The 18,589-nt window shown below is 39.7% G+C and overlaps 2 protein-coding genes across 3 annotated transcripts in view; one reads left to right on the forward strand and one right to left on the reverse strand.

Moving 5' to 3' along the window:
• The window catches only part of LOC135076954 (vacuolar protein sorting-associated protein 16 homolog), a 319,963-nt gene that overhangs the window by 131,755 nt on the left and 169,619 nt on the right, over positions 1-18,589 (forward strand). The gene's annotated exons all lie outside the window — the stretch shown is intronic.
• Positions 1,879-18,589, reverse strand: part of LOC135076953 (chaoptin) — a 152,933-nt gene continuing 136,222 nt past the window's right edge. For both annotated transcript variants that reach the window (XM_063971477.1, XM_063971478.1), the window contains 5 exons: positions 7,994-8,257; positions 7,617-7,716; positions 6,722-7,011; positions 5,587-5,733; positions 1,879-5,282 (listed from right to left, as the gene is read on the reverse strand). In XM_063971477.1, the coding sequence (XP_063827547.1) occupies positions 2,361-5,282; positions 5,587-5,733; positions 6,722-7,011; positions 7,617-7,716; positions 7,994-8,257 (3,723 nt within the window). In that variant the 3' untranslated portion in view covers positions 1,879-2,360. The remainder of the gene's footprint in view (positions 5,283-5,586; positions 5,734-6,721; positions 7,012-7,616; positions 7,717-7,993; positions 8,258-18,589) is intronic.

An 18,589-nucleotide genomic window follows, 5' to 3' on the forward strand; every position in this document is an offset into this window, starting at 1 on the left:
CGATTGGGAGCGGTGCTCATCAAAAATTTCAATAGTCATTAACATAAACTTATTTGGGAGCCACTGCAGTTCGAATGGTTTTAATAAATAGTGGATTAAGTTTATGTACATCATAGTAGATAGATAAGTACCTACATTAATATTATCAAAAGTCCATCAGGTCCATTTCAGTTAGATGGCAAATGATAACTTTTGCAAAACAGAAATAATATTTAGCAAACATTGATCATAATTTTGATTTAGCCAATTAGTAGTCATAACTTACTGTAATTAAAGCTATCAAAGTATTAATTAAGCGTTTTCAAATATATTAGATTTGATTCACAAGACCTAAAAATATTTTAAATTGTTTTTAAAGCGATACAAAATCGAGTTTCAAAGTAATTACGCCTTTAATTTAAACCCGTTTCAAATAAATTTAGAAATCGGCTCGTTAAAATGGCCATTAAACGTTAACCAATTCACACTGAACGTTTAATAACGTCGTTAATCCAAATAACAAGACAAAAGGGAAAACCGAAACGAGTGGTGGATTTGCCGAATGCTAAATTCGTTAGCGTTTCATTCGGTAAAAATGTAACGTGATCTAAATAGGTGCAGCAAGTCCACGCCATTTTTTTTCTCTGACATACGGCGTTTGTCACCGGTCATCCTCTTTCATCATTTTAGCTACAGGATGTCTACTGCTGAACATAGGCCTCCCCACAATCGCCCGGTTGGTAGCGACCTGCATCCAGCGCCTTCCTGCTACCTTTATCAGGTCATTGTTTCACCTTGTGGTCATCCTCTTTGCGCTGCTTAACTTCAAACTCCCACTATGTTGTTCCTTTGATTTCTAATTTCGTTGTGTTGTGTTGTGAGTCCAATGATAGCTTAACTTTCCTATGCTACGATCGTGGATTCACTGGTTGGGTGGTTTTATTGGGGGGTCAAGCTGTAGATTCTGACCACATGAGTACCTAACACAGGACAAAACCTAAGGCTACACAGGAGTTGCAGCTGTGAGAACGAGAGGAAGTAGTGCCGTAAAGTCCACAGCACAGTCCAGTGTCCAGGTAATGTGGAAATAACGAAATATGTGGTCCGCTTTGGTGGAAACCGGGCTTTACTCGAACACAGACCTCGTACAAGCGGTGCTTCTGTACCAACCTCGTCTACAGGAACACGTTCGGCTATGTTCGCGCACAATAGATGCGCATAAATACTGTTCATTCAAATCAGCCAGGCAACGCGAACGGTCGGCAGAATTCAATTTTGAAATACGTTCGCAAAACTGTGTTCGAAAACATTGTTTGCAAGACCCATTTCCATTTATGCCAGCCAGAAAAAGTGACACGCGTTTGGTTTTTATGCAAATGTACACGAACATAAACAAAAAAGCGTAATAAACGCACTGCGTAATTGGCACGAAATGGGCTTTTTCTCATCATTAAACAGCACGGCCGATGGAAAAATTACAAAGAAATTCATAAGGCAATTTAGAATGGCGCGTAATTAATAATGCAAAAGAATATCGTTAAAAGATTGCGTTTTCTAAACGATAGCAGGAATCTTCGTTGTAAATGCCTAGGGGTGGGAGCGCGGAATAGAAAGAAATTCCTTTTTGAAATTAATGAGATGAGACAACCTTGGGGGAACCAAGGCGTCTCTTTGATGACGCTCGCGGTTGCAAGGACGTGGAAAAGTGCACATATTACGTACACAGTACACTCACTGGCGCTATGATCGACAGCGTGCGAAATTCCTCTGAAGTTACACCTTTGTGTCAAAGAAATAAATTATATTCTTGAAATAAGTAAAATATTAAAACGAGCATCAAAGTGTCTTTACAGTAAAGTATTTTATGTGGGTGTCAACATAGAAATGAAACAAATTAAATATTACTTTGTAATGTTTACTACTACAGTTACAAGTTAAAAATAATTTCATAGCTTTACTTGAAGTCCCATGAAATTACGAAATGTTAAATAAATATTTTACATCTTTTAAATTACTTAAGTACCTACTTATCTGCTTACACATAACATTTAAGCTTATCCATTAGAGTACTCTAAAATCGTAATTAAGGATGTCCCAAGATTTTTCGTAAAACATTCACCTCGAAGATAAGTCACTGGTGACTAGCTAAGTAAATCTAGTCCAAGCAATATTAAATACACCTTAGCAACCTTCGCAAGTAGTTACAGAAAGATCCAAGAATATCTACAACGATATGAAACTTGAGCCACATTATTTGGTGTCTTCCACAAGACAAAGTTCGCTTAATTACTGATATGATAATTCCCTGGAATGTTAATATTTACAGAATGGCATAACCCCAATAAATCTAAACTATAGAGCCCACAATTTGCGGAATCGTCCTACCGGTATATTTTATCGTCGTGCGGCGGCATACTAATAAAATAGGGGGCGGGTGGGGGCGCTAAGTACCGGACTGAACCGGGCCCCGGCTGTACCTTATGTGGCAGAGTGGCTGTGGATAACGACGCGGGGGGCAGGGTCGCGGCGTACCCGGGCCAGGCCCCGGCCCACAGCGGAGCCCCAGCTGTCGCAGGACTACTAGCCAGCGGCCCTCCCCTGTACGACGTTGTTGTCATCCGCAACCGAACAACGCATATCGCAATTATCAGTATAGCTATAAATGCAACCACACCACCTACTATTCCTATAATCAAGTTATCATCGTTCGTTGTTGATGCCATACCGACCACTGGAGCACCTTTCGGCTCGCCATTTGCCTTTGGCCGGTCGTGCGAAGGGGCAACAGACCAAATTATGTCAGGCTCCGCTGAAGTACGGTGTACGAGACGAGGTGATGGAGTGGTCGTTACAATACTGGACGAAGAAGATGGAAGTGTGGTCCTCCGCCTAGTTTCGCACGATAACTCGTCGTCTCCTATCTCAACTAATAAGAATCCTGATAAATGGTCTGGAGAGTCACATCGGACGTTATCTATACCGACATTGGGAAGCCATCTCCTAAGAGCTCGTGCATTACAGTCACATTTGATCGGGTTGGTGTCCAATCCGAACATTGACAAGTCGGCGCGACGATCATCCAAGGCTACAAGCAACTGCGGTTGTAAAGTACTCAACTGACTTCCAGCTACATCGATTGTGATTTGAGATGATCTTGGTAATGGGAAGAGCAATGCAGGTGGAAGGCTAGACACTGAAGTGTTTCGGAACCTGACTGTGATAGCTGGGGACTTCAAGCCTGCGAGAACACCAGAAGACACTGTTTTCAATCGAGACCCTCTAATCCCAAGTTCTTCTAAGCGAGGATGCAAAGTTGAATGCAACTGGTCAGCGCCAATATTGGTATCCTTTACCTCTACGTCTAACTTCTCAAGAGCCAACAGGTACTGAAGCATGCCTTGCATATCCAAATACCCTAGTCTTGGATAGCCATAAGCTCTCAACTCAATCAGATTAGGTAACGATCTGAAAGCATTTTTCTCTATTCTTGTGCATTTATCCAAGTACCTGATATCAAGAATTCGCAAAGACGATAAACCTTCGAAGTTACCATCAGCAATCATTACTATTGGGTTATTTGAGATGTTAAGGCGTTGGAGGTTTTTGAGTTTAGGCCATGAAATGGCAAGAGCTCCAGATACATCTACTATCTGGTTGTGAGACAAATCTAACGATTCAAGCAGTGTCGTTCTGGTGAAAGTTTTCTCTGACAAGCCCGTAATATTATTGAATGACAAGTTCAAACTGTACAAAAAGGGTGTTTCGAGTTGACCCACTGATCTCATTCCTGTGCCAGCTAGGTTCAGCTCCCGGACTGTTTTTGGTTCAGTAAGGACATTACTGATCGTCTTCTCTGACAGTGGATTGAATGATAAATCCAGCTTCTTAATGTTAACCATAACACTATCCTCTGCAGGAATATCGATGATCTCGTTGTAAGATAAATCGACAGATGAGACAAAGAAATATTGCTTTTGTAAAGCCTTCAACGGGGCATGCTCAAACAGATTTCTGCTCAATACAATTTTTTCTAGCATGTGTAACCTTGAGCGATCAAAAATGTTATCCGGTAATTCAGTAAGGGAATTTCCAGCTAAATCCAACAGTTCCAATCTAATAAGTCCCTCGAACAGCCTGTCACCGAGGCGGTCGATCTTGTTGTCGGAGAGATCTAAATATTGTATTTGTGAGGAGTTATGGAAAGCCATTTCGCTTATTGTTTCAATTTCGTTTCGCGCCAACAAAATCGTTCTTAGTTTCGGAAGGCGAGCGAAGTCAAGTTCGTCGACGTTTTTCAAAGCGTTACCAGACAAGTCCACTAATTCCAAATACTGTAAAGTGCTTATAAGCTCCGAGGGGAAGAAATTAAATTTATTGTTCGTAAGTATAATTTCGCGTAAACGGGGATGGATTTTAAATGAAGATGGGAATAGATAACTTAGCTGGTTATCCGAAAGATCTATAACTTCCAAACTCGTCCCAGTGTTGAAGAACTCTCCCTTGAAAGCGTTTAATTGATTCCCTTTGAGAGACAAATACCGAATAGACATTACGTTTACAAAAGCCGGCGTTCTGATGTTGACTATATTATTGTAGGATAAGTCTAAATAGGTCAAGTTTCGTAGATTTTTGAAAGTATTTTCTGATACCTCTTGAAGAAGATTGTTTGATAAATCAACGTATTCCAAATTAGGTGTTTTCATGAATAAATTAACGGGGAGAGCCTTTAATCCGACGTGACTTATATCCACGCTCAATAAGCCTTGATTATGATTGAAGACGCTTTGAGGCAAAACACTGATGTGGGCATTTCGGCTCATGTTCAGATGAGTTAAGCTCGGGATAAACTCGAAAGCATTTGCTGGGATTTCTGACAGTTGATTCCCGGATATATCCAAGAACCACAGCCCTACAAACTTGAGCTGCTGACCGGTGAAGCCTAAAATTCTGTTTTGGCTCAAAGACAGGAATTGCAGCGAAGATTCCAAGCCGCTGAATACCTCTGCCGATATGGAATTTAATAAGTTGCCTGATAGATCTAGGTGTTGGAGCATTTTGAAGTGATCGAACGCTGCGGGCGGTAGTTCCCTGATAACATTTCTGGACAAAACCAAGGATGTAACTCTGTCGGAGACTGCTCGGAGTATGTCACTAGATAAAGCAGTGACTCTGTTAAAACCTAAGTGTACAGAAACTAAGTTCGGCAGTCGCGAGAGTGCAGTGGCGGGAATAAGAAGGATATTGTTGTCTCGGAGCAGCAAAGTTTGCAGGCTTGTTAAACCGTCGAACGCGTCGTCCTCGACCTGGAATGGAAAAAGTAAATGTTTAGAAATGTGCTGGATATTTTGCCTCGCTGAAATAGCATTTTTTGCCGAGTAAATAGAAACGAAATATCGGAGCTTTTAATCTTTGAATCAACATTGCCTTTCTATGTTTTCTAAAAAGCGAAAACTGTTTGAAAGCTACTGTATCTAATAACGATTTTAATTTATCACAAAAATATTTCAAATTGAATTCATAGAATTTTTCTTTTAAATATTCAATAAAGTTGCTTTAACTTTGAGTTAACTTTTTGTTCCAAACTCTATTTTCGTAAAATTTACTCACAGTACGTAAAGAATTGACGCCAACGTCCAAATATCGTAGTTCTGTGAGTCCCACAAAAGTGCCAGGAGACAGCTTCACCAGGTTGTTCCTGCTGAGGTCCAGCACTTGCAGGGAGACCAGGGAACTGAGGTGGCTATTGTCGATGTTCTGAAAACAATGTTCAATTTAAATAAATGCAGTTAAATATGCTATACAAGTTTTTCACCGCAATTACACCTGTCTAATAAAATACCTTGAAACGACTAACGATTGATCTTGAAAGCCCAGGGCTAAGTATCTTTAGAACTACTTGACTTATTTTGTAAAACTTCAAAAATCGATTGCCTCAGATAGAAATGAACCCACGATCTTCGAGCTTCGTTTGCTGGCCTACGAAGACTGAGTACTAAATACAAAATAGGCTAACAGTGTTCATACTGATAAAAAGTAGAACAAATTACCCTTTGTACCATAAATAAACAGACATTCAGAAAACTTATTCAAACCTGCTATGACATTTCTGAAGGAGAGCCACGTCACACAAATACATTTCTAGCTTTACTTTACATGGAGACCCTTTTATCGAATGAAACACAGAAATAGCTTGTAGATTTACTTAGTCACGAGTAAAAACTAAATTGAAATGGAAAAACAAATTAATGACGCGAATGTCTATAAATTCTTACGTACATTTAGAATACAGATTTGTTTTTATTTCAATTTAAACAAAGTAGGGAATAAACATTATGCGTATGTATTTTCATGTTACCTAATAAATCATTAAGTAGGTTCACTTAGCAAATTGAGAAAAATATTTTTTCTACTTACTAAAAATATCTTAAAACGTATTTCAGGCCTTATAAAGCCCTGTTTTGTCCCAAAATCAATGAGTAACTCCAAGCTATTGATTGTTTGGAAATTACTAACAAGGCAAGGCTGTTACTTTTATAATTAAAACTAAATAAAATTAACCTACCTATTTACCTTTACCTTACCTACATAAAATTTTAAAGTATTCGTAATAAAAATCGACTATAGAAGACTCAAAAACCATTTTTAGCGCACACCGAATCAAAGATCACTAAGTATAATACCAACAGAAATTAAACCCCAACCCACTCCAATCAACCCCGCCCCGAAAATAAATAAAGCTCACCGAAATCATGTTGCTAGACAGATTCAGATGTCTCAGCGCTGCGAACGACTTAATAGCCACAGTTGGAAAATCTGTAATAAAGTTCTCTGACAGATCCAGCTTCTCCAGATTCTCAGTCCCTTGGAACACGTCGCTGTTGAATTTGTTTAGCCTATTGCGGCCTAGGTCCAGGGTTTGAAGCTCGCTGAGGCCAATGAAGGCGCCCCCTTCGATGGTCGATATCATGTTTCCGTGTAAGTCGATTTCTTCCAAAGTCTTCTGAGCGATGAATGATGCTTGCCGGATTGTTGCTGGAACAAATAAATTATTATTATTTATCTATTTATATCTATAAAAGCGAAAGGTCACTGGCTCACTCACTCATCACGAAATCTCAAAAACTACAAATTTTGCATAGGGTTTGCTTTCAAAACGGTGCTCACTAAGACGGGATTTTGCAAAATTCAACCCCTAAGGAGGTAAAACGGGATCCACGAGTACGAAAAGTGACTACTATTTGATTAAAAATGTTTCGTAGTAGGTTCCATTACCTAATTATTAAAAGTATACGATTCTAAGAAAACATATGAGAATCGTAATAGAGACAAATATAAATAAATGCTCCAGGAATTTACGAGAAGTAATCTTTTTCCAAACAAGATATTAAGAAAAACTCATAGTATTTTCTTAGAATAGCTCCCAGTGGAATTAGTATGTATCCTTAGAACCTTACGAGCAGATTTATTGTGAAATAAGATATCACTGTAAGATATCATAAAAAGATAACACAAACTGCAATTAAGCTTAAACGTATATTTTTTCATGAAAATGTAATTTACATCTTAATTATTATTAAGTTCAAATATTCTTATGTTTGATTATAGGCAATGAAAAGGTTAATAAATTAAAATCTTACCTATTCTGTTTTCTCTCAGCGAAATAATTCTCAACGATTGAGGTCCGTTTAGTGATGAAGAAGGTACAGAATTCATATTATTTCGATCCAAGCGTAATATCTGGAAAAAATAAACATATTCGCCTTAAAGTATAAATAAAAGAATTTAAAAAACTAATGGCGAAAAAGCTATAGTCTTATTATGACATAAGCTAACTCTACACGCTCTAACTTCCAAACTCTACACCTTGAGCCTAAGAGGAAAAATTAATTCACTATTCATTAACGATATTTTGTGTAGTACCACAGAATAATACCAATACTTACTGTACTGGTAGTACCGACATTTTTGTAAAAAATATGCAGTAAAATATATCTAATTCAAAGAAAATTTATACCTTCAGAACATCACACCCAATGAGCAGTCCTTCTTCGATTCCCCTGATGTTATTCCCGCTCAGATCCAACTCTTCCAAAGCGGGCAGGTTGTGGAGTTCTGCCGTCGAGAATATGGGGTTCAGGTTGTCTCCAAGAAGATTGTCAGCGAAGACCAGTCTGCTGATGTTTCCTCGGATGCCAGCGAGGAGTCGGTCTGGGAGACGCCGGAGACTGTTGAAGGAAAAGTCCAGCTCCTTTAAGGGTATCCCGTAGGATGAGAAGATCTGGAAAGGAAAGAGTAAGGGTCAAAATACAATGTATGACAATATGTAACCTATTAAGAACATTAGTTTATTTTCAAACTCTTTAATTTGAAGAGTAATAATGACGTTACAAACATTACCTATCTCTAAATTACTAATATTTTGCTCAATGTTATAAAACAACGTCGCTTTCCTGTCTGTCTGTCCATGTAGATGCTTAGATCTTTAAAACTACGCAAGGGATTTTCATGCGGTTTTTTTAATACATAGAGTGATTCAAAAGGAAAGTTTTTAAGTATAATATTGTACCTGTACGAAGCAGGGGCGGTTCGCTAGTTCATAATATTTTGCTCAATAAGGAAGCCTTATCTTACAATTTTAGTATACAATAAATATCTATTCAGGTGAATGAATAACAAACGTAGGTAATATTAGTTAAATGTAAGCTCTGTGGCAAACATTCTCTTAATAAACTTTTCATTGGGTATTGTTCGGGTTGCCCCGAAACAAGATGTTAAATGATAAAACTTGATTTAGATAAAAAAGACTTATATTTGCACTTGAACTTATGTTAATGAATGAGTACGCGCGGCGCTCTTGATGGCTCAATGCGAACTGATTTGGTGAATGAAATATGAAATATTGATGAATTAGGTCAACGCGCAAATTGATGAGTTTACATAAATGTACGTAGCTTGCTCGTACATATTCCCGGACGAGAGAATGAGGCTGTTAGTAGAATATGAAGATAAGCATGATCTATTCTAACAAGATGATAGAACAATGTTTAGTCTATAACTAAGTATACTAAGATGGTTTTGATTAGTACTCGAATGATTTTCAAGGTGATTTGAACAATTGGGTATCATCATATTATTCTAATCACTAGAGTCCGGAATTGTAAACACTGAACGTAGCACAGGCGTTGTGCTTCTATTTTGCTTTGACACGCGCGCACTTTGCTCACTTAATTGATTTACATTACACTGCACTTCACTGACACTTGGACGAGCAGCTGGCTGCGGGCCAGCCGGCCCCGCGGCCGCCGGCGCCGTGGACCCTCGCCTGCAGCGCCACCACACGGCGGCTGACGCGACTCCCAGCACCAGCGCGAACATCACGTATATTGCCACATAATGGTGGACATCATGATATGAAACGGTTTCTGCTATTGGTTCAGTGCGTTTCATTTGATCTAACTGCTGCCTAATTTCTTGTAACTGAAGATAATGGGTCATGTTATCAGTTTCATTGATTGATGTAACTGTTTCTGGTAGAGATAGATTGAAGATACGGTTTATAGGCGAAATCTCCGGTGCTTCTATCTTGGGGCTGATACTCAATTTACTCGTCTCTTGCTTATGTGAATAAACGAGGAAATCAGCGGATTTGATTAAACAACCTTGACTCATTGTAAATAGGCCAGCGTCGGTCAATTGCACTACGGTAACCTGATCTTCGCATAGCAACTTCAACTGACACTGACTGCAGCAATAATAAAAATAAGTATTTATTTTATGTAGTTCGCTCCATTTATTGAAACATGGACTGTTGATTGATTGGCAACTTCTTGATTCTGGTAATCTCTCACACAAGCTGTGATCATCTTGAATGTGATATATAGGCTTTCTTATGTGACAGAGAGATATTCCTGAAGCCTTGTTCAGGCACATGTCGAAATCCTTTTCAGAGAGTGGTACGAAAGCATCCTTTTTTACGTTGATAGCCACATACTCAGCTATAGGTATTATGGTTTTCTGGTTATGGTTTTCTGCTAAACGAGGTATTGGTATTGGTCTTAAAACTTCATACATGTCTCTGCTAATAAGTGGGATCTTGATCTCGAATATGATAAAATTGTAGGTTACTCGAGTCCGCACTTGTAACAAATTGTATATGTCTGAAAAGTCATAGTTATCGACTGGTAATGAGAGATCTTTTGGGAGCTGACCTGCTATAACATTCAACTCCTGTCTTACTTGGTCTGGCGTCAACAGGTGAAAATTGAACTTGCCATTATAAATGTTTGTTATTGTATCCAATAATGTCTGCTGGATATTTTTGAGGCTGCTCAGTAGATTGTTGGCCATCAGGGCAGTGCTAAGAAATTCTGTTGTTAGTGATATGTTATGAACAGCAATGTTTACTTCACGTACTGCATTTTCAATTTGATTAATCCTTTTATTGATTATTTTGTGGTGTTTATCCATAATGCTTTCTGTGCGTTTTAAAAGGTTGAATTCAGCCTCTACAACCGAGGTTTGGTTTTTCCACAAGGATGCTAGATGCTTCTGGTTATCTTTGATGAGCTTGATATCCTGTAAGTACTTTTGTGCGAAACGTTCATCTAAGACTCCAAAAAGACTGTTAGCTACATATCCGATACCGTCTATAAGGCCGCGACGGCGGCGCGTGCGCGTATCGGGTTTCTGTTGCATTAAAATGTTATTGTAATATTGCAGTTCCGCGAACTCGTGCTGCAGTTGTAACATTATCTCGCGGCAATGCGATTGTTCTTTTATCTCCGAACACAAGTGGTCGAGATACTGAATGTATTTACTCAGTGTCGTGTTACCGTCTTGATAAGGAGTAGTATTGTAGTAGACTACTAAGCGCCAGTCGTCTCGAATTAAATGCATGTTCGTAATGCTATCGAAATAAAGACTATTATTCAGTAGCGGGGTTACGTTATACGAACTTTGTGCTGGACATATTATTGTCATGAAAATTAATAATACAGCTGTGGTTAGGGACATTAAGCTGTATGTTTTCTTGTTGGAGTGTGATGAACTTGTTTTTGAATGATTATCATGTTTACTTGGGACTTGATTGCTTGATTGTTGTTCATTTTCTTGATCATGGACTGGTAGTACAGACAGTTTTACAATTGGTCGCTGTAGGAGTCCATTTTTTGTTTTGAGTGTTACGACTCTGACATATCCATCGCTCCCTGGGTGAAGCTGTACAACCCGTCCTAAGGGCCATTTCCCGGGAGGAAGATTGTCGTCTCTGATCACTACAACGTCGTTTTCCTTGATATTACGTTGTGGCTTCCTCCACTTGCTTCTTGCTGCTAGTAGAGTAAGGTACTCATTAGACCAACGATCCCAAATATCCTTGTATATGCTTTGGGTTAGATGCCATCTGGTTCTCAAATCGGTTTCTGTGTTGTATATGGTTAGTGTGGGACCACTTGCTAGGAAGTGAGCCGGTGTGATGGCGTCTATGTCGTTGGGGTCTTCTGTTAAAGAGCATAGCGGTCTAGAGTTCAAACAGCCCTCTAGTTGAGTTAGGATGGTGCTGTACTCTTCAAATGTGAGCATTTGTTCACCAATGACACGCTTGAGATGGTATTTTAGGCTTTTAACGGCAGCCTCCCACAGCCCACCTGCTGACGGCCAGGAAGGAGCGTTAAAATGCCACTCAATGCCCATGCTAGTCACCTCTGATAGAAAATCTTGGTTGATGATATCACGCAATGCATCATATTCTTGTTGGAGGATCTTGTTGGCTCCTATGAAGTTACGGCCTTGATCGCTATAGATGTGAGCGGGCACACCTCTTCTTGCGGCCATACGACGCAGTGCTGACAGAAAGGCTGACGCTGTTAGATCCGAAACTAACTCCAGATGTACAGCCTTAGTAGCCATGCATATAAACACAGCTACGTAGCCCTTTGTGGTTTTGATGCCACGGCCCTTGTTGGCTTTAATCATGACATGACCGGTGTAGTCCACCCCTGTGTGAAGAAAGGGGCGCGACGGGTTCGATCTGGATGGCGGCAGGTCGCCCATTAATTGGTTTTGTTGATCAGGATTATGTTTTCTACATTTTACACAAAGACGTAGACGTTTTTTCGTTGCTCTAATACCACCGATGAGCCAATATTTACGCCTCAAGATTGATGTAGTTAGGCGTGGCCCGCCGTGATACGTGAGCTTGTGTGCTTCATCAATTAGTAGATCTGCTAATCTTGTGTTACTAGGGATGATAGCGGGATGTTTGGTTTCTTGGTCGATATTGGCATGTCTCAGCCGGCGGCCGACTCGTAAGACGCCATTTTGATCTAATATAGGGTTGAATGCTATTAACTTACTTTTGCAATTAATCGTCTTGTTTGCTTTTAAGCAGTTTATTTCTTCTATAAACTCCTCCTTTTGTACTTCTTTCACTATCATTTCTCTTGATTGGCGTAACTCCTCAAATGATAAATAATCTTGTTTCTTGTTTCTTCTGATGAATCTCAGGACCCATCCCAATATCTTGATAGCTTTGGGTAAGGAACTGGTTCTTGTCAGAAGGTCCTTGATAACATTGTTGTTGCATGTTTGTGTAACATTTACAATTGATTTCTTTTTGATTTCTAGGTCAGTGGTGTATTTTGTTGAATCATCATTTGTAGGTTGGTAAGTTGATAGCCATTCGGGGCCTTGCCACCAGAGGGTTTGATCATTTAGTTGAGAAGCTGTGTGGCCTCGGCTGGCGCAATCGGCGGGATTTTCTTTTGATTTAACGTAATGCCAGCAGTCCGATGGCATTATGGCCGTTACTTGCTTCACTCGATTGGCCACAAAGGGTCTCCATCGTTCAGCGTCGCCGTTAAGCCATCCCAGGACAGCCATTGAGTCCACCCAGCCGTAGATCTTGATATCGTAGCTGCTGAGGCATGTCTTGACTTTGGCCATCAATTTTGATAATAACACTGCACCACTTAACTCTAGACGTGGCAATGATACCACTTTATTAAGGGGAGCAAGTTTGGATTTTCCTGCTACCAGAGTTATTGATTTTCTGTTATCTTGATCGATTCGACAGTAAATGACACAAGCAAAGGCTTTCATACTTGCATCACAGAAACCATGAAGTTCTATGAAGTCTGATTTTAGTGTTCCTATCCATCTCGGAATTTGATAGTTACTAATCGCTTCTATATCGTCCTTGATTTTAACCCATTCCTCTTGTAAGTCCTTAGGTATTTGGTCGTCCCATTGAATGTTTGCTTTCCATGTATCTTGAAACAATATTTTCATCTTGGTAGTAACAGGAGCAGACCAGCCTAAAGGATCATAGAGTCTTGAGATGTCAGATAAGAGCGATCGTTTGGTAGGCCATGGTGATTCTTGATTTATTTTAGATTGAAACGTGAATGTATCTGATTTGGGATTCCAGCCAAGCCCTAAGGTCTTTGTGGACTCTGCTTGCTTGAAATCAAATATATCTTGATTGTTTTCCTCGATGCTGACGCCTTTCAGTAATTCAGGTGAGTTGGATTTCCACTTCCTTAGGTTAAATCCACCTGAATTAAGAAGGTTAATCATGTCGGTTTGTAGTTGTTTAGCGGCTGTTATGGAGTGTTCACCGTGTATGAGATCGTCCATGTAAAAGCACTCCTCTAGGACACTTGGCGCAGAGCTTTCTTGGTAGTTCTCCTTTTCATCTCTAGCTAACTGCTTGAGTGTCATCATAGCTAGAAATGGGGCCGCCTTGGTGCCGTAGGTAACCGTTGCTAACTGGTAAACTTCTAATTTTTGTGTTTGATCATTTCTCCAAATTATTTTTTGTAATTGTTGATCTTGATCGTGAAGCCATATTTGCCTAAACATTTTTTCAATGTCGGCCGTAAATGCAAATTTGTATTGTCTCCACTTGATTATGAGACTTTGCAGGTCTTGTTGTAAATTAGGACTTCGACACATCACGTCATTTAAACTTTGTCCACTTGATGTTTTTGCTGATGCATTAAAAACGACACGAAGTTTTGTCGTCGAGGATTCCAGTCGCGTGACGCAATGATGAGGTAAATAACATTCAAATTGCTGTCAGCGATTTCAGGTTTCATGTGTCCAAGCGCTAAATAATCGTTAATAAATAACTTGTAGTCTTGTGCAATATCTACTTGTTTGTTGAGTTTTTGTTCCAATGAATAAAATTGACCGATAGCCTTGTTTTTTGATGTACCTAAACTATCTTGATAATTAGGTTTCATCGGCAGCCTGACTTGGTATCTGCCGCTTTCTTGTCTAGTTGTTGTTGTTTGATAATATTCAATGCATCGCTGGTCTTCAGATGAAACGTCAGAAGGTTCTGAAATATCTTCCATCTCCCAGAACTTTTGAATGTCGTCGAGATTATGTATGACGACATTGCATTGAAATGAAGTAACGTTACCGCTCAGTATCCAGCCCAACCGTGTTTGCTGGGCGGTCGGTAAGGTTGAATTTGCTCTGCATAAACCATCTAATAAAATGGTTGAATATATGTCGGCACCTAACAGGACATCTACAGGACGGTTAATATAAAATTCGGGATCTGCTAATGATATATTGTCGAGGTAGGACCAATCTGGTTTTGAAAAGGTACAACTTGGTAGATTCTTGACTAAATTTTTCATGATCAATGCATCTGTTTCAAAGGTGAAGTCGTTGGCTACAGACATACACTTGAGGCTAATCATCCCTTTGCAGCTGCTTTCATTATTGCCAACGCCTGATATCACACCCTTGCATTTTTTCCTTGGTAATCTCAATAATTGAGCTGCGTGCTCAGTGATCAAAGAGATTTGCGAGCCTTGATCTAGGAGGGCACGCATTGTATGGTAAGAGCCATCCGCTGATTGTATTTTGATAATCGCGGTTGGCAATAATATTTCTATTGGTTCGTTTGGTAGTGACACGTGCGAGCTACCTTTTACTTGTTTTCCTGAGTTAGCGTTCGCGCTTGTCGCACTCCCCGCCCCCGCACTTGCACCTCCGCTGACCGTTTCCGCTGTCACATTACACGATTGCGTAAATGCTTCATGCAATAAGCTATTATGCTCCTTATTACATTCGCGGCAACGATTACTTGATAAGCATGCTTTATTTCCATGGTAATTAAGACAGTTTAAACATATATTGAGTTTTGAAAGGAATTTGCGTTTGTTAAAAGGCGACATTTCTAAGAATTTCGGGCAAAAGTATATTCCATGATCATCACTTTTGCATACCGAACACTTGTATCTCGCTGTTGTAGGTCTATAGTTTTGTGGTTGTTGGTTTACACTGGAAGAGAATGCATTCTTGTTGAACTTTTGAAATTGAAACTGGTTGCTATTATGATTTTTCGTGTATCCTTGGTTTGATGATGTTCCTGAATGTTTAGGCGTAGGGTTGTCTTGCTTCCTACGCGATGATTCAAGAGTAGTGAACTTAGCCTCCAGAAAGTCTAAAAACTCCTTTAACGTAGGCAGTTCTCTCGGCTGTTTTAGTGATTCAACGTAGTCCATGTATGAATCTGAATCTAATTTTTGTGACAGAATGTGGACAATCAGAGGGTCTCAGGTACTGATGTCTACTCCTAGGTTTTTTATTGCATTAAGACATTCTAATGTCGTATCATGGACGCGTTTGATGTGGTTAGATGATTGTTGTTGTGCTGTTGGAAGATTTAGTAGGATGGTTACTTGTGACGTAAATAACAGTTTCTTATTGTTGTACCGTTGGTTAAGTATTTCCCAACAGGTAGTGTAGTTATCTGAGCTCACGGGAAGATGATGTATTAACTTCTCGGCCTCGCCTCTTACCTTGGTTTTCAGATATTGCATTTTTTGTGCATGCGACATGGTCGGATTGTTGTGTATAATTTCGGTAAAGAGATCCTTAAATGAGACCCAGCTGTTATAATTGCCACTGAAGGTCGGTATTTCCATTAGTGGCGTTGATTTTTCCCTGTGCGCCAGAGACCACATTTTCTGATTAATTTCTTTCTTGATTATGGTATACTTTCTCTCATAACTTGAAAAAGCATCCTCGTATTGTTTGTTAGACTCATCCAACTCGCTGTCTAACTCCCAGTGTAGGGAATCTATAGCAGACCAACGAGCCTGGAGAGTTCGTAATATGTCGTCAAATTCCCATTTTTCTGTTAAGGAATCTACGTCTATGTTTGATATGGTTCGATGAAAAGCCTTGAAGTTGCTTTGTTGTTTTTTGAGCATTTCGTCAGTCTTGCTTGACGTACCTCTTGCTGTTGATTGGTTAAAGTCGACCGCCCTGGTTGCTGCCGACGGGTTAAAAGTTGCTGCTTTTAGCACAGGAGTGCTTGGTCTCTCTTGTGCTTGAGGTTGTTTGTAACTTAGAATACTTGTTCTGATTAAACCGTATCTCTCTCTTACTCGAAGTAAGGAGATTCCTCACCAAACTCTGATAACTTGATATGATTGTGTTCAAATTCGACCCAATATTTATCTAGCATTTCTATACGCCGTTGTAAATATTCAGGTGTTTTTCGTTCTGAACCATCTTTCTTGAAGTTGGTCCAGATCTGTTCGATGGCTGCTGCCACTTGCTGTTGAGTTGCCATGACATCGTCGATAGATGACATGGTTATTGAGAAATAAAAGGACAGATCTTACTTGATAAAGACGCCTTTTTTGCCGATGCTGATGCGGCTGGTGCTGCAGTGGAGATGCTGATGCTCCGACTGTAGCTGCTGATGATGGGTGCGCGGAGGATGCTCCCGCGGCACCTGCTGACTCCTGGTGACCCAAGTCCTTGTTGACCCGGGCTAGGTGTGCTTCTTGATTGCACTCCTACTGGTTGCGTGATGTGTCACAGCGCCTTGGTTGCACAGTAACACTGTCACGCACTTGGTGTGCACTTGTAGGTACACATTTTCCGATAGGTTCAGGGGAACCAATGACACGTGTACAGTTCACTGAAGACCCGTGTTTTTGATCCCGCCTTTTACGGAAGACTCGAAGGACCAATGTTCGGGTTGCCCCGAAACAAGATGTTAAATGATAAAACTTGATTTAGATAAAAAAGACTTATATTTGCACTTGAACTTATGTTAATGAATGAGTACGCGCGGCGCTCTTGATGGCTCAATGCGAACTGATTTGGTGAATGAAATATGAAATATTGATGAATTAGGTCAACGCGCAAATTGATGAGTTTACATAAATGTACGTAGCTTGCTCGTACAGGTATAAAGAATTTTCCAGGAGTATAATATCGTAACGAGTTATTGTTAATTTACATTTCGTAGTATTAACGCATGACATTCAAAAGAGGGTTTTCATCAAAGTCGTGCCTATTTGAAACCGCAGGGAAACAATTTCCCACCGGACAAAAATAAAATACATTTCCTGTCATTCCCGCAGAATTTACGAAAAAAATCCTGTGAAATATAATAAAAGGGGAATACCAGGATACCAGGGAATGCGTGGAGTTCATGTCCAAGTGCTTTGTGTATTCAATGTAAAGGTTCGGCCAAACCAACGCGTGCAGCTAGCGTGCGCGATGGCGATGGCGATCGCGACGTGTATGAATTTGTAGCGATGAGTTCACATCAACGCGTCATGTCATTCGTCGCGGCGATCTATACAAGCGCAGTGATCGCCATTGCTATCGCCGACGATAGCTGCACGCGTTGGTTTGGCCGAAGCTTAAACGAAATACGACAAACGAACAACATGCCGGCAGTTCCACGTCAAAGGGAATAAAATGAAAGAATATTCAACAAAACGCGGAGCATTACAATGCTACATTAAAGCTACGAGAGACTTAATTAGTCTGGTTTATGTACAGCTCTGAATTTTCAGCAAATTAAGTAGTTCAGCCCCACATTAAACTAGCGGCTGACGGACTGGCTACGCTAATTACAGCTTTATTAAAACAATTTTGTAGATACTCACTTCTATATTAGATTAACTATGAAACTCCAAAATTACGGTAAAGATTCGCGACTCTGTGTTTCCTGCAATTAAATTTATATTATAATTTTTGGGTTGTTTTTTTAACGTTGATTAAAAGAGTTAATTATTGGGTACGTAAAAATGTTTGTTAACCATTAAGGACTCAAATTAACGAAATTTCTCAGTATTAAAATAACATTCTTGGAAACGTAACTGACCCGTTCTCAATGTTCACACTTTCAGTTCGATAGGTGTCCTTAAGCTTTTGATACTTGACTTGATTCCAACAAACATGCACCAATAATACTCGTATTCGCTTCAGGAATAGATCAGTAGTGGCAACATCGGAGTTAAATGATGCTTCAATTCGCGGAAAATGAGTAGCGGTGAAGCAAATTAGGATCAATAGAATTTCGATTCAGTCACATCTGCTGGAATGATAAAGACATGTTGGTATTTTCGGTTATTTAGAACTACAAGTAGATTTGCGATGATATTAGGATAGGATTCTAGAAGTTGAAGTTTTCGAACGTTGTTTTAAAGTTCTCAGCTTTATTTTTACACGTAGATTAGTTGCGTTGCTAATTAATTATTAGGCGCTTGTCTAAAGCTGGGTTGCACCATCTTACTTTACCTTAACTCCATACAAAAAACACCGGTTAAGGTTATAGGTACGG

The sequence above is a fragment of the Ostrinia nubilalis genome, chromosome 12 (genome assembly GCF_963855985.1).
Source record: "Ostrinia nubilalis chromosome 12, ilOstNubi1.1, whole genome shotgun sequence".
Classification (NCBI taxonomy): Eukaryota; Metazoa; Arthropoda; class Insecta; order Lepidoptera; family Crambidae; genus Ostrinia; species Ostrinia nubilalis.